This window comes from Eretmochelys imbricata, chromosome 10 (genome assembly GCF_965152235.1).
Source record: "Eretmochelys imbricata isolate rEreImb1 chromosome 10, rEreImb1.hap1, whole genome shotgun sequence".
Lineage (NCBI taxonomy): Eukaryota > Metazoa > Chordata > Testudines > Cheloniidae > Eretmochelys > Eretmochelys imbricata.
The window spans coordinates 31,124,411-31,138,837 of NC_135581.1; the positions used below are offsets into that span (position 1 = coordinate 31,124,411).

Consider the following 14,427-nt stretch of genomic DNA (forward strand, 5'->3'; position numbering starts at 1 on the left):
ACCACTGAGAATAGTCTAGAACCATCCTCTCTGGAACCACCTCTCAGGTAGTTGAAAGCAGGTATCAAATGCCCCCTCATTCTTCTCTTCTGCAGACTAAACAATCCCAGTTCCCTCAGCCTCTTCTCATAAGTCATGTGTTCCAGACTCCTAATCATTTTTGTTGCCCTTCGCTGGACTCTCTCCAATTTATCCACATCCTTCTTGTAGTGTGGGGCCCAAAACTGGACACAGTACTCCAGATGAGGCCTCACCAATGTCGAATAGAGGGACGATCACGTCCCTCGATCTGCTCGCTATGCCCCTACTTATACATCCCAAAATGCCATTGGCCTTCTTGGCAACAAGGACACACTGCTGACTCATATCCAGCTTCTCGTCCACTGTCACCCCTAGGTCCTTTTCCGCAGAACTACTGCCTAGCCATTCGGTCCCTAGTCTGTAGCTGTGCATTGGGTTCTTCCGTCCTAAGTGCAGGACCCTGCACTTATCCTTATTGAACCTCATCAGATTTCTTTTGGCCCAATCCTCCAATTTGTCTAGGTCCCTCTGTATCCTATCCCTGCCCTCCAGCGTATCTACCACTCCTCCCAGTTTAGTATCATCCGCAAATTTGCTGAGAGTGCAATCCACACCATCCTCCAGATCATTTATGAAGATATTGAACAAAACCGGCCCCAGGACCGACCCCTGGGGCACTCCACTTGACACCGGCTGCCAACTAGACATGTAGACTTGGTTTCCTTGTCTCCTTAGGTGAGCTGCCATGAATGCCAAGTACTTGGTGAATACCCTCAGTATTGTGGAAAGACCAAAGGGCAGGACTCTATACTGGTAATCAGATGTTTCTACAAGGAATCTGAGGTATTTCCTGTGCTGGATGAATAGATAAGTGGAAATAGGCCTCTTGCAGGTCAAAAGCCATGAACCAGTCCTGGAGATTTAAGGGAGGAATTATGGAGGGTGAGGCATGGGAGCCAGCAAACAGAACTGTAAACAGGGGAGTTTGAGTGGGACTTCTGTTGGAGTAGAAGGGAGGAGGAAAGCCCCTGGTCCTTAGTATGTGACAGTCTATACTACTGTGTTCACCACTTTTACAAAACTATGATAAATTTTGTACAAAGTATGCCTTGTTAGGTATCATTTGAAATGTCATAATCTGCTGAATGTTATTGCTTTGGTAAAAATGTGTGTATGAAGGGTTAATGTCTAGCTATTCCACCTGGAAGCAGGCGGGGCACACCCTGACTGTTTCCTAGGAGCAATGCACACATTGCTCTATCCAAGGACAAGGGCTAGATATGAACCATGAGAACTTGATTGTTTGGACAGCAACTGTGGGAGGCTTTCTTAGCCTGGGCTCAAGGCCTGAGAACCAGGATTGTAGTAGTTAAAGGATGGTAACTAAGTATATGAATCAACGTCATACATTCCTTTGTGTAGCAGTGTGTAATGCTTAGGGGGAGAAATATAATAAAAGGAGAAGGTGGAAGGCGGGGGGGCAGAACAGCCCATCTCCGCTGACCAGCCTGCTTGCTTGCATAAAGCTGTGCTCTGTCTCATCACTGAACCGCCACATGTGTATCCGTGTTGTATGTAAAGTCACAAGATTCTATAACATTGTAATAATTTGCCCTAAAGTTAAGAAAAGCAAGCCCAAATCAGTTTTTAGAGACAAAGACAATGGGAACGTGTGAACGTTAAAGAGGTCCCTAGCTAGACCCAAATCTGATCCTGGAGTCTGTAGCATACCCCAAGCACTATCCCAAGAGAACCTCTAGTAGCTTTCTTTCCCAAAGTGATTTTGACCGAAACAGACTCTGTTTTATCCATTCCTAATTTCTTTACAGTCTACCTCATCATTAATATACAATGCTACAATCCACCACCTTTACTTTTATTTCTGTCTTTCCTGAACAGCACATACCCTTCAATCCCTGTACTCCAATCATGACTTCTATTACATCATGTTTCTGTTATCCCTATAATAGCTGATTTCACTTCCTGCACCAGTAGTTCTAGTTTCTCCATTTTGTTGCCCAGGCTCCTTGCATTGGTGTACAAACGTCTTAGTTGTTTCTGCTTGGCTTTGCCTACATTCCTCACTCTATTAAGGACAGTCATTCTACAGCCAGTATCGCCTACCTGACTGCTAGCTTCATTGGTATCGGCACTGTTTTTCCTCTTGATGTCCATTCTCCTACCCACTGCTGTTCCTTTCTCAGTGGGGAACTGATCTTTTTCGGAGCTGGCTCCTCAGATACAGGGTCCATGCTTAACTTTTTGGGAGTCTTCCCTGCATGCTCCAAAGGTTCCCCTTTCTTAGCAGACGTGTGCCCCAAGGTTGACGTGGCGCTGGATCTGTCCAGGGACAGATGTATATGGGGTGTCTTCTGACCTGGCTCAGAGGGTGGTTGCAGGGAACGTTCCATCACCAACAGTCTGAGCTTTATTTCCCTGTTCTTCCTAGCCCTGAACTTAAGAGCTAAACAAAAAGAACACTTCTGGAAGATGTGGGACTCCCACAAGCAACGGACACAGTTGGAATGTCCATCAATATAGCCTCCTGGGAAAAGAGGCAGTGTTTCAAGCCTGGCAAACTAGGCACACCTCATCAGGAGAAGACAAGTCTCATGGAGAAACAGAGAGGGAAAACAGCCCTCTCACCTAAATTAACTATCTATTCCAGTGGTGGGCAACCTGCGGCCCGTCCGGGTAATCCTCTGGCGGGCCACGAGAAAGTTTGTTTACACTGACCGTCTGCAGGCATAGCTGCCCGCAGCTCCCAGTGGCCGTGGTTCACCGTTCCTGGCCAATGGGAGCTGCAGGAAGTGGGGCCAGCCCGCGCAGTATCCTTTACCCCCTTTCCCTCCAGGTGGCACCTTTCCCACTCAGCTTCCGGAAAGCATCGTAGAATCTATTGACTGAGTTCAATTCCTAGTTCAGCCAGAACTGACCTTTGCAACCTTTCAGTTACTCCATCTGTAAAATAAAGGAGGAATGATACTTGCCTGCCTCGCAACATAGGTGTATGAGGCGGTGGCAAAACTAGCTAATTTTCCCTAAAGAAATGGTTGAGCTATTTTTGGTTAAACTTTCTTAAAAGAATTTAAGAAAATTTCAGCCTGAACAGTTAAAATTTGACAAAGAGTATAGTTAGGTAACCCTAACTATAGATGTTGGTAGGAGTTCTACCTAAAATACACACACATACCCTCTCTCTGACCAAACATCATCTGAAAGACAGCAGGTTTTCAGGTATGGAATATATGGAAACCACAGAGGTAAATCAAGACTCCAATCACTTGCACAGTCTGAACTTACTTCCTGCTGGGTGTGTCTATGGAGCAAGAGTTGCAAGTGACTTTGAAAAAAAGAGTTCATTGTGCCACTATACAACTACATTTTCCAAATATATATGACCAGCAGGACCCATATGACCCCTTCTCACCGCACGAGTGAGACCCTGGCAATTCAGTAGTCCAAGGAAGCCCATGCCCATAGCTGTGCCTGCTCCCTGAGACATGTTGAAGTCATGTTTCCTGTGCCCTCTCCCACAAGGCCACAAGTCATTCAAAGTACCACTTTTGCATTTTGGTTTTTGATAAGATCTTGATGAGAGAATAGTTACAAAGCTGTGATTATTGCACCTATCTGTACAAGTCTTATTTCTCACCGCAGAATCTGGCTCCGGTTCCTCAGTAGGTAGGACTTCATGACTGTGGCAGCTAGAACAGCTCTCAATTTCCTGCAGGAGTTTCAAAAGTTTCCTCTGTTGCCTGAAACATAGTTAAACTCTTAGGAATTTTGTTTCTGAACTTTTTACTTGGAAAAAAAATACTGAGTTAGAGTAAAGGTGAAGAAAACTCAGAATGAAAAAAAACCCCACCTAACTCATGCAGGACATTACAGTTATTTAAAAAACCCTATTAGAAGCCCATGAAATTCAGACAAAGATGTACCTAAAAAGCAATGCAAACACTGATTATTTCTGCCCCCGTATCAACTGCAGCAGCATTTTTCTTTCTTTGTTTCCCATGTACTTGCTTTGCAAGATATGCTATTTTTAGATAAAGGATTTTTCTTAAGAACATATTCAGAGAAGGTGAAGTTTAATCACAGTTTATAACTACCTACACAAAAAAAGATATTTGATACCAAAGGGCTCTTTAACATACATGTAAGTATCTATATGGGGAACAAATATTTAATAGTGGGCTATTCAATCTAGCAGAGAAAGGTATAACACAATCTAATGGCTGGAAGTTGAAGCTACACAAATCCAGAGTGGAAATAAGGTGTACATTTTAACAGTGAGAGTAATTAACCATTGGAACAACTGAACAAGGGCTGTGGGGGATTCTCCATCACTGATAATTTTTAAAAACAAGATTGGATGCTTTCTAAAAGATAGTCTCTAGGAATTATTCAGAGACGTTCTCTGGCCTGTGCTATAGATTCATAGATATGAAGGACAAAAGGGACCACTGTGACCATCTAGTCTGACCTCCTGTATAACAAGCCTTATTTCCTATCTGAATTTGTCTAGTTTCAACTTCATGTTATACCTTTCTCTGCTAGATTGAAGAGCCCATTATTTAAATATTTTTCCCTATGTAGATACTTATATACTGTAATCAGGTCACCCTTTAACCTTCTCTTTGATAAGTTAAACAGATTGAGCTCCTTGAGTCTATCACTATAAGGCATATTTTCTAATCCTTCTCATTGCTCTTCTCTGAACCCTCTCCAATGTATTAAAATACTTCATGAATTATGAGCACCAGAACTGGACAAAGTATTCCAGCAGTGGTTGCACCAATGCCAAATACAGAGATAAAATAACTTCTCTACTCCTGCTTGAGATTCCCCTATTTATGCATCTGAGAATCACACTGGCTGTTTTGGCCACAATATCGCACAGGGAGCTCATGTTCAGATGATTATCCATCATGATCCCTGTCAAGGTTCCTTCCCCACTCTGAACTCTAGGGTACAGATGTGGGGACCTGCATGAAAGACCCCCCTAAGCTTATTCTTACCAGCTTAGGTTAAAAACTTCCCCAAGGTACAAACTTTGCCTTGTCCTTGAACAGTATGCTGCCACCACCAAGCGTTTTAAACAAAGAACAGGGAAAGAGACCACTTGGAGACGTCTTCCCCCAAAATATCCCCCCAAGTCCTACACCCCCTTTCCTGGGGAAGGCTTAATAAGAATCCTCACCAATATGTACAGGTGAACACAGACCCAAACCCTTGGATCTTAAGAACAATGAAAAAGCAATCAGGATCTTAAAAGAAGAATTTTAATTAAAGAAAAGGTAAAAGAATCACCTCTGTAAAATCAGGATGGTAAATACCTTACAGGGTAATCAGATTCAAAACATAGAGAATCCCTCTATGCAAAACCTTAAGTTACAAAAAGACACAAACACAGGAATATACATTCCATCCAGCACAGCTTTACCACCCATTAAACAAAAGGAAATCTAATGCATGTTCTAGCTAGATTACTTACTAACTTTACAGGAGTTGTAAGGCTGCATTCCTGATCTGTTCCTGGCAAAAGCATCACACAGACAGACAAACCCTTTGTTCTCCCCCTCTCCAGATTTGAAAGTATCCTGTCCCCTCATTGGTCATTTTGGGTCAGGTGCCAGCGAGGTTATTTTAGCTTCTTAACCCTTTACAGGTGAAAGGGTTTTGCCTCTGGCCAGGAGGGATTTTATAGCACTGTATACAGAAAGTTGGTTACCCTTCCCTTTATATTTATGACAATCCCCAAATCTTTTTCAGAGTCACTGCTTCCTAGGATAGAGTCCCCCATCCTGTAAGTATGTCCTATGTTCCTAAATGTACATGTGACGTTGCACTCCATATGTTTTAAGGAAATATGCTAATGAGTGTGAAAATAATGTAACTGGAATATGCTTTATGCAAAAGGTCTCTTGTAAGGTATCATTACAAAGCTTATGATCTACCGAGTGTGTTCATCCTATTTGTTTGTATGTATTATTTCTATGTCTGGAGTTAGGAGAATAAGATATAAACTTTATTACTGATGTAAACATGTTAAGTGGAAGCTATTAAGGGTGCTTCAGAATTAATGAACTGTGAATAGGTTTGTTTACCTGCAAGTCTTCCTGTGTACCTGTCTTCCAGCTACTAGGTAATAAAGAAGGAGATCTTATAGTGACATGTGATCATGTCACCTGAACTGGAATCCATCTTAAACCTGGTGCTTTTCCATTTAGAAGGAAGGGTGGGGACCCAGAGAGAAAAAAGATTCCCGCCTTGGGCCAAAGCTATAAAAGGGTGTGGAAAAGAACAAAGGGGGCTGCCAGTCATGAGAAATCCCCTAGTTACCACCTGAGCTGGAACTAACAAGGACTGCACCAGGGGAAAGGATTGGGCCCAAACTAGAAAGGAATCTAGTCTGTGAAAGAAGCTTATTGGAACATCTCCGAGGGTGAGATTTACCTTTATTCAGTTTTTTAATGTATTAGACTTAGACTTGCGTGTTTTGTTTTATTTTGCTTGGTAACTTACTTTGTTCTGTCTGTTATTACTTGAAACCACTTAAATCCTACTTTTATACTTAATAAAATCACTTTTGTTTATTAATTAACCCAGAGTAAGTGATTAATATCTGGGGGAGCAAACAGCTGTGCATATCTCTCTATCAGTGTTATAGAGGGCAGATAATTTATGAGTTTTGCCTGTATAAGCTTTATACAGAGTAAAATGGATTTATTTGGGGTTTGGATTCCATTGGGAGCTGGGTGTCTGGGTGCTGGAGACAAGAGTACTTGCTGAGCTGTTTTCAGTTAAGTCTGCAGCTTTGGGGGCGTGGTTCAGACCATGGGTCTGTGTTGCAGCAGGCTAGCAGGTCTGGCTCAACAAGACAGGGTTCTGGAGTCCCAAGCTGGCAAAGAAAATGGGCTCAGAGGTAGTTTCAGCACATCAGATGACAGTCCAAGGGGGTCTCTGTGACTGAACCCATCACAGTACACATTTACATTTAGCTGTATTAAATGCATACTGTTTGTTTGTGCCCAGTTTACCAAGCAATCCAGATTGTTCTGTATCAGTGACCTGTCCTCTTCATTATTTACCTCTTTTCCATTTTTTTGTGTCATCTACAAACTTTATCACTGATGATTTTATGTTTCCTTCCAGAACATTGATACAAATGTTGACTAGCATGGAGACAAGAACTGATCCCTATGAGACCCGGCTGTATGATGATTCCCCATTTACAATTACATTTTGAGACCTATCAATTAGCCAGTTTTTCATGCATTTAATGTGTGCCATGTTAATTTTATATCATTCTAGATTTTTAATCAAAATGTTATGCAGTACCAAGTCATACACCTTACAAAAGTCTATTACATCAACATGGTTACCTGTATCAGCTAAACTAGTAAAACTCATAAAAAAAGATATCAAGTTAGAAAGGAGCTATTTTCCATAAATCCATGTTGATTGGCATTAATTACATAACTCTCCTCTAATTGTTTATTAATGGGAGTCCCATATCAGCTGCTCCATTACCCAGGATCAATGTAAGACTGACAGGGGTATAATTATCCCTGTCATCCCATTGACTTTTTTAAAAAATTGGCACAACAATAGCTGTCTTCTAGTCTTCTGAAACTTCCCAGTGCTCCAAGAGTTATTGAAAATCAACATAAATGGTTCAGCGAGCTCCTCAGGCAGCTGTTTTAAAACTCTTGAATGCAAGTTACCTGGACCTGTTGATTTAAAAATGTCTAACTTTAGTAGCTTCTGTATAACAACCTCCAGAGACACTAGTGGAATGGAAAGAGTGTTATCATCACGATATGATGAGACTATGTCACCTAATGTTTCCCCAATACAGAACAGAAATATTTATTGAACACTTCTGCCTCGCCCCAGCGAGGGGGGTAGAGAAAGGTACCCTCATGGCTTTTTGTTCATGAGACTGTTTCTTTGGTGGAGGATCACCCTTAGGCCGACCCTCAGGCCTACCCTGAAAATACAACCAAGGGAGCACAGAAGGGGGAAGGCAAACCCTGCCTGAGTGGGGCTGATTACCCCAGGCCCACCATCACCTGAGGGGCTAAGGCTAAGGCTAGGCTAAGGCTAAGCAAGAGAAAAGAGGTGCCTTGCCACACGATATACCTATATTTTCAATTTATATAAAGATATCTATATCCATCTATAGATATATAAAATATTCAGTAAGTATATAATAATAGCTGCCATCACGTCTCCTCTAAACCAGGTTGTTTTGTTAACCAGCACAGCCTTCTTTGTGGCTGTTTGGGCATCTAGTAAGGTGCTCTTAAATGAGTCCCAATTATCAGTCACATTTTTCTTTGTTAAATTCTTCCTCCCAGTTGATTTAGCTCATAACTGTTTTCAGCTTTGTGACTTTTCTCCTATTATAGGACCAAATATATATATAATTACTGTCTGAACTTTATTCTGCTTGCACCTCCTTCTCAACTGTCAAGTATTTGGTTCCCCAGGGGAACAGCTTCCTGCTTACCTACAGTACTGGATGTTCTTTGACATCTACCTCCTCAGACAATATGGCCCTGAGGCCCACCTTGGAGGAATCCATTTGGAGGATGAACAGTTTTGCAAAATCGGGCCTTCCTGTGCTCCTCTCTAGTCTGTCTCTGGAATCTCCTCCACTGCTGAGCTACTTCCTCTTCGAATGCTCCCACAACTGGAAACATGCCTAGCAAAGGCGAGGGGGTGTGGCTTCCCGTGTCCAGAGTGGCTCCTTAACCCTTGCCTTGTTGGTGCAGGGTTGATAAACCCCATCACACACCCACTCTCACCTGGACTGTAGCAGAAAAGTCTGTTGAACTTAGAAGACCAATATTTTCAGCCTCTCCCCTGTACATAACCAAGATGCAGGTCATCCTGCCTTTTACAGGGTAGAGACAAAATATGGGACACAGGAAGAAACATCTAGAAAAATATTTTGTTGGTAAGATTTATCCCATTACACAGAGCAGAAATTACATGCTTCTAGAAATAATCACGAGAAAGGATAAAACCAGAGAACCACAGTATATGATATCAATAATCCAGTCACATTAAGGAAATCACTCTTAAATAAACTAATATAGTTACCTGCTTCCCAAATGGCCAATTCTTTCAATGGCTTCTGTGACTACAGTTGTTTCCTGTTGTTTTTCTGAAGGCTCAGTTGTTGCAGAAATAGATGAAATTGAAACAGAAGGCAGCTATGTAAGAAAAGATTAACAAATTTTATATACACTATTCCCTACGCACATAAAACAATATGAGCTGTGGTTTGTGTCTCTGAAATGAATGAGAGTATGGCCAAATTCTGATTTTAGCTAAACTAATGTAAATCCAACCTATTTCCGCTGAATTTAATGGAATTACTGTGGATTTACACTGTTATAGCTGAGATTAGAATCTGGTCCTTTACATGTAAGGCAGGTGAAAATAATGTAAAAGGATTTCATACCACCCTTTAAAATAATTTATTAATATGAGATTTAAAGCATACATGAAAGAGCGAAAATGCAATTTCCTTCCCACTTTCAGCTTGCGCCACTTCAATGTGCTTTCATGAAAATAAGAAATTACATCCCTGCAATGGCAGTCCTCTGCTGATAATACTTTGAAAGAAAGAGCACTGCCCTTGTCTCATGATCCTGCATGTGAACAGGGCAGAAACTCCTCAAATTCAAGGGCCTAAAGTCACTGGTGGGGCCTGATGCTAAAATCACCTGCTCCTTTCACAATAGATGATAAAAACTGTCATGGTTACAGTGCAAACTGCTTTTTAGATCCCTTTGAAGGCCCAATTGAGTGCACCCTTCTGGTGACAGACTTGGCTTCGTTCACGTCTGTCAAAGGCAGAACTCCAAGGCTCAACCACTCTTGGATTGAATCTGTGGATTGCAGTCCCCCTTATTTCCCAACCATTATAATGTGACAGTCCCAACTGTATTTGGAACCTGCAAGAAAACTTCTCTTGGGAGACTTATGGCACCTTGGAGACTAACAAATTCATTTGAGCATAAGCTTATGCTCAAATAAATTTGTTAGCCTCTAAGGTGCCACAAATACTCCTGATTCTTTTTGCTGATACAGACTAACACGGCTATCACTCTGAAACTTGGGAGACTTGTGAACCATGGTTAATTAAAGTGACTCAAAACTGATTTCTTCAAAACAAACATTGTTTACACACCCAGATATAGATAGAAAGCAGAAAGGGATAAAACAACAAAAGGTCTATTTGCCTGGGTCTTACCTAACTCTTACCCTTTCCTTGAAAGTTTCCCATAAGTTCCACGCAGTCCAGGCCCCCTACTTCTGGGTTGCAAGAGACAGCCATGCCATGCACCATTTTCTGCCTCTCTCTCCCTGCAGCATGTCCCCCAGGCCACTGATGCCCACACACCCCTTCCTTCCTCTCTAGGAAGAAGTCTTTAATGGTTTAATGTTCCTTTGATTCTAGGCTCAGGCTGCGGAAAAATAAATCTGCTAGCCTGGCTGAAAACAGGCAGGTGGGCATTTTCCAATTAATAGTTCCCACATTATTTTCTTAAGGAGAGTTGGTATTCTCTTTGGAGGAACCTTGTGACTGTCATTCATTTCCTGCTTGTTTTCCCCTAACAGCTTTCTTTGATTCAACTTAATGCAGTCCTACCGGACAATATCAAGCACTGAGGTACACAGGACATTCATTAAAAAATGCAAATATCTCCCCGGTTCTTCATAAGAAGATTCCCATCTTTATCACAATTGTACAAAGTACAAAAGATTACATAATCTTTAAATGCTGAAGGAAGAGTGAGTTCTGATCCATCACATCACACAGATTTCAGAGAACAGCTGTTACTAGTGTGACAGATGGTCAGCTGTTCTGTAATTATTTATAACTACTATATGTTGACCTGGTTATTGAGATGTTTACTATGTGAATATATTGGTTTAGTTTAATAGTAAGCTGTAAGAAAATAAACAGAAAGGAAACAACAGCTCAAGATAAGCTACCCTATAGTGAACATTAGAGGGTTATTGTAGGACAATGGGTGAGCCCTTGGCTCTGAGGAGTCTGCCTCAACCTCCTGTGGAGCCTGCTGAATTGGTTTGGACAAGCAGAGCCAAAAGCCTGTCAACTGGCAAGCCCAAAGGAACTCTAGCTGGATAAAATGAGGCTCTCTTTTCCAGGGGGGAAATTCCAGGTAATTGTTGGGAGAGCTGTTCAAACTAACACAGACACCTATTTGGGTATCTGAAGAAGCTAGGTCTGCTTAGGACACCCTCACAGAATGATAGGCTTTAGGTAAGAAAGACACACATGTTGACTGTTTTAAAATCCTTTTTCTCTAAATGTTGCTCCTATTGTTAATATTAAGCAACATACTGGTTTAAGAAGGCTGTCACATTTTATTCATCACTGGTCACAGATTCACAAAGGGATGGATGGAGGTGTACACAGATGGATTCTTGAGGGCTCTAGTAAACTTTCATTAATGGCCATGATAAATCTCTGTATTATGAAAATATGAAAAATTTCTTTGCGCTGCTTCTCTTGGACCACTTTCAGGGGTATGACTGAGGTTTACACCATGTGTTTCATCGGGTCCTGGAAAAAACAGTTACTAACCTGCTCAGTAACTGTTCTTTTTTGAGATATGTTGCGCATGTCCATTCCATTCTCAGTATGTGTGTGTCCAGCGCAGGGATGTCAGAAACTTTTCCCCTCAGCAGTACCCACTGGGACGTTCAAGTGCCCTCTGCTGCCATGCACCAGCGCATGGACATATAAATGGCAGAGCCACCCCTAGCTCCCCTCAGTTCCTTCTTGCTAGAACTCCCATGTAGAGGGGCAGGAGGGTGGGTCATGGAATGGACACATGTGACACATCCCAAAGAATAACAGTTACTGAACAGGTTAGTTTTTCTTCTTTAAGTGATTGCACATATGCATTCCACTCTTGGTGACTCTCAAGCTGTGAAAACAAGAGGTGGGATTGGACAACGACTCATACAACTCTAGCATTGTCTCTGGAGTCTTGAGTCACAGCATAATGGGAGGCAAACATGTGGACTGAGGACCAGGTTGCTGCTCTACAAATGTCCACAATTGGAACATGTGCCATAAAAGCCACTGAGGCAGATTGGGACCTCAGTGAATGAACTGTGACTCTGCTCACAAGGGTAACATTAGCCATGTCATAGCACACGCGTATATAGGAGGCTATCCAAGAAGAAATTCTTTGGATGGAGACTAATTGTCCTTTTGTTCTGCCTGTCACCTCTACTAACAGTTGGGAAGACTTAGGGAAGTGCCTGGTTCTGTGCAGTTAGAATGCCAGAGCTCTTCTGATATGCAGGGTACGGAAACACTCCTCTTCCCTGCTCGAATGCAGCTTCAGGTAGAATGCAGGCAAATAAATTGGCCGGTTCGTATGGAAAGATTACACCACCTTTGGGACGAACATTGGTTGAGAATACAGGTAAACCTTGTCCTGAAAGAATATCACATAGGGAAGCCCAGACATTAAGGCAGGCAGCTCTCTTACCCTTCTGGCTGAGGTGATGGTCACCAAAAATTCTCTTTATTGACAGATGCAGTAGAGTGCAAGTAGCCAAAGGCTCAAACAGGGCACCCATAAGTCTTGATAACACTAAGTTTAGATCCCACAGGGGAATGGGAATCTTGCACCCGAAGATACAATTTGACTAGGCCTTTCAAAAATGTATGGACATGTCATTAGAGAAAAATCCACTTCAGGATGGAACAGTGAAATAGTTACAAGATGTACTTTAATCAAACTAGCAACGAAACTTAACAGCCAGAGCTAATGTGCATGTTGACTGTGGGCAGGCAAAGGGAACATCTACACATACATTGGCTAGACTTGTTCACAAATGTAGGGAAGGGAGGACATGAGAGCGTACCTTCACCACCGAATCTAGATGATGACAGCTCAGAAAGTAGATTTATGCCAGCCAACCCTGTAGAACTCGGAGGTGCAGTCTGGCACACTGAACCAGGTAAGTGCAGAAATCCATGTGCCCCAGAAGCCTCAAACACTTTTGTGCTGTTGTGACCAGGTGAGCTTTCATACCTATGACAACTGATTAAATTGCTTGAACCTTCGAGTCTGGAAGAAAAGCTCTGGCTTGAGTTGAGTCCGTTACAGTCCCTATAAACTCTATCCTCTGGACTAAGGAGATGAGAGACTTCTCTGTGTTGACTAGCAGTCCCAAAGCATTGACTGTCAACTGGATCAGGAATACACTACACTGTACCTGCAGTCCGGATCGGCCCTTGACAAGCCAGTCATCCAGATAGAGTTGAACTCCAGATATTCTGAGGAATGCAGATACTACTGCCATAACTTTTGTAAAGACCCTGAGAACTGGTGACAGGCCAGATGGTAGCACAATGAACTGGTAATGATTTTGATTTACCAAAAATCTGAGGTACATCCTGTGAGCTTGATTGATTGCCACATGGAAGTAGACATCTGTTAAGTCAAGCAAGGGTGGCACCAGGATCCAGGGAAGCTAGGGTGACAATGCAAAACTTTATTTTTTAAGAATTTGTTGAGTTGACGCAAGTCTAAGATTGGTCTGAGACTCCTCTTCACTTTTGGAATTAAGAAATAGAGGGATTAAAACCCCTGCCATCTGAGACAGTGTTGAAACTCCTCTGTGACCCCCAAGCAAAGGAGAGACTGTACCTCCTGGAGGAGGATTGTCTCGTGGGAGTAGTCTCCGAAGAGGGATGGGGAAGAAGGGTGGGAAAGAATTTTAGAAACAAACTGGAGACCTACTGGTCTGAAATAACTTGGTACCAAGCACTGAGGAAGTGGGACAGACCATTTGCAAAAGTGGGGGAATTTGGGTCTGGAGAGATGGAAACTGTTTGCATCCTCAACAGGCCCGTCAAAATGATTGTTTGGCATTTCCCACAAGTCTTGAAGGGCCTGGGGCTGGAGCCGAAGTAGCAGGAGACCTGAACCTATATCTCCTGGACTTCAAGGCTTGTAACTTGGTCAAACCAAATCCTATTTCATCTGGAACAAGGCCATGCACTGCTCCTCCAGGAGAACTATTTCTCTGCTAAATGACATACCACAGACATGCACTAGATTTTTTTCATGTTCTTGTCATTAAGAATGTGACATATATGTACAAATGGGTAACCTAGCTGTGCGGTGAAAAGTCTGTGGGTCAAATATGAGGTGAATAATTAGGGACAGATGAAGCTCAGGAAAAGGACCCTATGGACCTTGTAAGAGAGATAGAGAGAGGCTCCTGTAGGCTTTGAAAGGTACACAGAATCTGAGGTAAGGAGTTGGGCTATGGAATTTACACATGCAATCAAAGCCAGTAGAATTTAAAAGTCCCAGGAAATGAAATGCC

The 14,427-nt window shown here is 42.4% G+C and overlaps 1 protein-coding gene across 1 annotated transcript in view; it reads right to left on the reverse strand.

The window, feature by feature from the left end:
• Nucleotides 1-14,427, reverse strand: part of KATNIP (katanin interacting protein) — a 180,783-nt gene that overhangs the window by 86,462 nt on the left and 79,894 nt on the right. Inside the window, exons 10-11 of the mRNA XM_077828584.1 lie at nt 9,136-9,248; nt 3,677-3,779 (exon numbers count right to left, since the gene is read on the reverse strand). Coding sequence (XP_077684710.1) covers nt 3,677-3,779; nt 9,136-9,248 — 216 coding nt within the window. The remainder of the gene's footprint in view (nt 1-3,676; nt 3,780-9,135; nt 9,249-14,427) is intronic.